Here is a 4,910-nt window from a genome sequence, read left to right on the forward strand (position 1 = left end):
TGGTGGTGTGTTGTTTGCGTCCTAGCCGCTAAAGCTAGGTGGTGCCCCATGTTTGGTTTACCATGACAGGCTCGAGGCGCGCCATTCGGTCCCCGGTGTTTTAGAGGCCATCGAGGTTCGGTGTTTGCTTTGCTCCCGAAACATCGCCAAGGATATTACCAAGGACTGGAAGGGCTTGCACGTTATCGTCAAGCTCACTGTCCAAAATCGTCAAGCCAAGGTTGATGTCGTCCCTTCCATTATCTACGAGGGATCCAATTTGGGTGGCATCTCTGCTGGTTTTCTCTCCTTTCTTTCTGTTGCTTCTACTTCTGATTTCGCGGCCCTGCGTTGCCCCCTCCCTCTCTCTCTCTCTCTCTCTCTCTCTCTCTCTCTCTCTCTCTCTCTCTCTCTCTCTCTCTCTCTCTCTTTACTAGGAATAAACGGTAGCTAAATTAAATCATGATAAAGATGCCCGTTACATAAACCTCAGAAAAATAGCCCATTTGCTTCATTCTGCAGCCACCCCCACACCTAAACATTATTACAGAACATGAAACATCATTGCAATCAAAACTCAATAGCTTAAGAATATAAAGATCTAATACTTGTAGTTGGCAACATGAAGCGATTCATCAATGCCAACTCCCTTAGCAGCATCTCCAACATATTTGCCAAGTACAGCCGCCTCACTAGAGTTGGCCTTGCATCGGGCAAGCAAAGCAGCTTGTGTTGTAGGAATGTTTTCCTTCTTTCCAGCCCAAGTCTTCAAAGTGCTGGCTTTCATTAATGCTCGTCCAAATGAGAAAGAAAGTATCCATGGCTTCTTGGTATCCAGCTCATTCATGGCATTCAAATTCAAAGTTTCTTCTTCCTCACTTTGACCGCCGGACAAGAACATGACACCAGGAACAGCATGCGGAACCGTCCTTTGAAGTGCTTGTACAGCATAGCGAGCCAACCCATTTGCATTCTCAAGTATGGCAAGAGGAGACGGCTCAGTTGGACCAATCTTGAGCACAGCTCTCCACTTCGCAAATCGGGCTCCAGCATTGGGCAAGGCCGTCCAATCTCTGAGTGGTTGTCTCACCGTCAGCGCATGCCTGCAAGGTTGACAGTGCCCTTATCTACCTTGATGCCGAGGACTAATCCATCCTCTTTAAGTACCTCCACAAACGGCTCCCTTGCCAGGTCGCAATGTAATTGGCAGCCGCAATAAGCTCAGTTGCATATTTACCCTCGACAGGGGCCATGGCAGCTAGCAAGGTAGAGATGCAAGGGTCTCTCTCTCTCTCTCTCTCTCTCTCTCTCTCTCTCTCTCTCTCTCTCTCTCTCTCTCTCTCTCTGCAGCCGTTTTTGACCTAGTAGACAGCAGTCCACTCTTTTGATCATAACTTCTTCATCCGAACTCCGATTTGGGTGATCTATAGCCTCAATCGAAGAGCACAAAGTCCTCTACGCATTGATGTAAAGACAAAAACTTTCAGAGTTATGGAAGGCGTTTCTGTAGCAGCATTTCTGAAGTGAATAGGTTCAACAAAATTGATTCTCTTCTCCTATTTTACATACAATGTCTTCCGGCACTCGCAAGGGTTCTTCTTCTTCAACAAGGTCCACAACCATTGTGGAAAATGATCCAAAATCTCCTAAGTGTGGAGATAGCAACACAACCACCCAACCAACGACATCGGAAACCATGATCATGGCGTACTTGGTATCATTGCAAGAGACCGTAAACAAACAAGGCGAGGACTTACGAGCACTTGCAATGGAGAATGGCACACTAAGGGTACTTGTGGTTGAGAATGAGAATCTCAAGAGGACACTTGAGATACAAACAACACGTTTGATGCAACTTGAAGAGGAAGTCAAGGAATGTAAACGCTCTCTTGTGGACTTGAATGCTTTGAAGGAGCGGATGAGCAAAGTAGAACATGACCATGTATTGAAAGAGGAGAAATTTGACACTATGAGCCGGGATGTATGCGACATGAAAAATGTATGCACAAACAAGTCTTGGGCTGATGTATGTGGTAGCAATGTGGTTTCTAATTCCTCACTCATGCAAGCTATGGTTCAAACAAAGAATGTTGAGAATGTGGATGTGGAGGAGTTGAAGGAACGGGAGCGACGTTCCAAGAACATTGTTATTCGTGGAATTCCCGAAGAGAAGTTAGAGACACCTCCTTCTCTTGCCATTGTTATTGAAGATTTTTTCAAAACCCACTTTGGCATGTCCGGAGTTATGGTCTATGGAGCACATAGAGTGGGGAAGCAAGGAGCTCCTCGCTCGGGAGAATGGCCAATTGTATGCACCATGCCGGATGAGACCAAGCGAAAGATTATCCTTGATAATAGTTGGATCTATTTGAGGGATACAAAATGTTTTGTATGTGAAGATCGCACTATTAAGCAACAAAATATGCGTCGCAAGGCATATGAGGAAAAGAATAATAAAAACAAGGAGATCTCTCATGAAGAAAATGTGCCCAAGGAGGAGGCAAGTCTCTCAAGCAAATAGGGATGCGTGACCTATGAGACCGAGTTACAATTGAAAATATGCTTTTGGAATTGTAATGGATACCCATGGAATGCGGGAGTTGGCATTGATGAACTAACAAGCAAAGCCGATGTTGTACTTCTTGTTGAAACTTGGGAGCATGATACACAAAGGATTAACGGCTTGGAGGATTACAATGTACATTCATTGATGTGGTCAAAGAATCTCAAGCAACGAAGAGGACAAGGAGGGTTAGCATGTATGGTTAAGAAAGGATTGGAAGATTTTGTATCAATTGTGAAAGATGACAAGTACAAACGTTATGTATGGCTGAAAATTATGACACCAAAAAGAGCACCCATTTTTGTAGCCGGTTGCTACATTCCTCATCATGATTCTCCCTTTTATGCTTGCATGGATAGAGATCAACCATTTTCTGATTTGGAAGAGGACATTGCTTATTTCAAAGGTGAAGGTGATGTTATTGTATTTGGGGATATGAATGCTCGCACAAAAACATTGCAACATGATACTCAACAATTTGATATGCCATACATTTCAAGGGAGTTGGAGGAAGTTCACTTGTATGATCGTACTTCAATGGATGAGAAAGAGCCGGATCACTATGGAAAGTTACTTTTACACATGTGTAATAGCACGGGTATGCTCATTGCCAATGGTGTATCTTTGTGGAGTGGAACCAATGGATTTACATGTAGAAGACATAATGGGGATAGTGTGATTGACTATATGCTACTCTCTAAAGCCATCATGTATCGCATAAAGAGTTTTATGTTTGGTCAATGGACCCCGGAATCCGACCATCGCACCTTATGTATTGACCTTTCATGTAGAGAAGCAACTAAGCATGATAATCTCAGCCAAAGGAAAGAGAAGTTATCACTATGTATGGATTTCAAACGGGCACCAATGTACATTGAAATGGTTGAGCAAAAATTATGGATGACAAAGCTTCAATGTGATGCACCATTGGAAACTAAATGGGAAGCTTTCAAGAAAGCTATTTGTTCTTGTGCGGAAGAATGCTTTTCCATAAAGCATTTCCATGGTATCAACAAAGATAGATCACGCAAAAGGTGGTTTGATAAAGAATGTCAAGATGCTCGAAAGTCCTTGATAAAGCTTGATGCAACTATGGACAAAGACAACTATCAAAGTCATTTGCATACATGCAAGGCATTGATTCAAAAGAAGAGAAGAAGATGGGAAGTAAAGCAACAAGAATTTCAAGCCCAAGAAAAGGCACATGCATGTGGAAGATTTTGGAGAAACTTGAGAGGAAAGCGGGTTGAGAATTTTGGTAACTTGAGTCTAGTGGATATGTACACACATTGTAGGCAATTATATGAGCAAGAAAATACTGAAAAAATGCCATTTTATGGTTCAGTCCCATGTATGCCGTCTTTTTTTACTATTGAGGATGTATGCAGTGGGCTTGAAAAGTTGGCCACTCGCAAAGCGGGAGATCTTCAAGGTATCAAGCCGGAGATGATCAAATGGACGGGAGATTTTACCCATGAGTGGATGTGTGTTATGTTCAACCTTGCACTTCAACATGGTATGCCTTATGATTGGAGTACTAATTGGGTTAAGCCTTTGCATAAAGGAGGGGATGTAAAGAATGTAAGCAACTACCGGACTATAATGATTGGGTCTCTTATGGCAAAGTTGTTTGGGTGCATAATGGAGATGAAATTGAGTGATTGGGCTGAAGAGAATGACAAGCGTGCAAAGGGACAAGTGGGTTTTCGTCGATGCCATAGCACCATTGATCATCTTGTCACTCTTCGTGTTCTCATGGAGGAAAGTCGGTTGAAAGGCAAGCGATTGTATTGTTGTTTTGTGGACTTTAAGAAAGCCTTTGATATGATTCCACGTAACAATTTGTGGAGAAGGATGGAAGAACTCCAAGTGCCAAGTGAGTTTATGCTTGCGGTTTCTCGAATCTATGAGAAGGTGATTTGTCAATTGCGCATGGGAAGAGAAATTTCAGAAATTTTTGTAAGCACTATTGGGGTTAAACAAGGATGTCCATTGTCACCAACTCTCTTTGGTCTATGCATCAATCAATTGGAACAAATGGTACTTGACTTTATGCAAGAAGAAGGCATTGAAGAGGTCGCTATTTGCAATGCGGTAATCATGCTTTTGTTGTATGCGGATGATGTAGTGCTTCTAGCACACACTTTAGAAGATGCACAAAAACTTATGGTTGTCCTTGAGAACTTTTGCTTGCATAGTGGGCTAATTGTAAATGAATCCAAAACAAAGGTTATGCTTGTGAAAACCAACCATAAGGAGAAGCCATGCATTGTGTACAACAACGAGACACTTGAAGTTGTTGAGAGCTTTAAGTACCTTGGCCTTGAGGTTCCATCCAATCACAAGTGGCATGAATGTGCTATGCGTC

General features: G+C 42.7%; 1 protein-coding gene across 1 annotated transcript; it reads right to left on the bottom strand.

The window, feature by feature from the left end:
• Positions 1 to 580: 580 nt before the first annotated feature.
• On the bottom strand, positions 581 to 1,232 carry LOC147418420 (fructose-bisphosphate aldolase, cytoplasmic isozyme-like). Its single transcript, XM_086507307.1, has 2 exons — positions 1,147 to 1,232; positions 581 to 1,052 (listed from the first exon to the last, which is right to left on the bottom strand). Exons 1-2 carry the CDS (start codon positions 1,230 to 1,232, stop codon positions 581 to 583), a joined length of 558 nt encoding a protein of 185 aa, XP_086363433.1.
• Between the last annotated feature and the right edge of the window lie 3,678 nt (positions 1,233 to 4,910).

The sequence above is a fragment of the Adiantum capillus-veneris genome, chromosome 30 (genome assembly GCF_014529385.1).
Source record: "Adiantum capillus-veneris isolate H3 chromosome 30, ASM1452938v2, whole genome shotgun sequence".
Taxonomy (NCBI): domain Eukaryota; kingdom Viridiplantae; phylum Streptophyta; class Polypodiopsida; order Polypodiales; family Pteridaceae; genus Adiantum; species Adiantum capillus-veneris.

Excerpts from the sequence above, each read along its gene's own strand:
- LOC147418420 (XM_086507307.1), bottom strand. The coding sequence starts at position 1,232 with ATGGCCCCTGTCGAGGGTAAATATGCAACTGAGCTTATTGCGGCTGCC. Across the intron at positions 1,053-1,146 it reads CAAGGGAGCCGTTTGTGGAG|AGATTGGACGGCCTTGCCCA; the intron begins GTACTTAAAGAG and ends ACAACCACTCAG.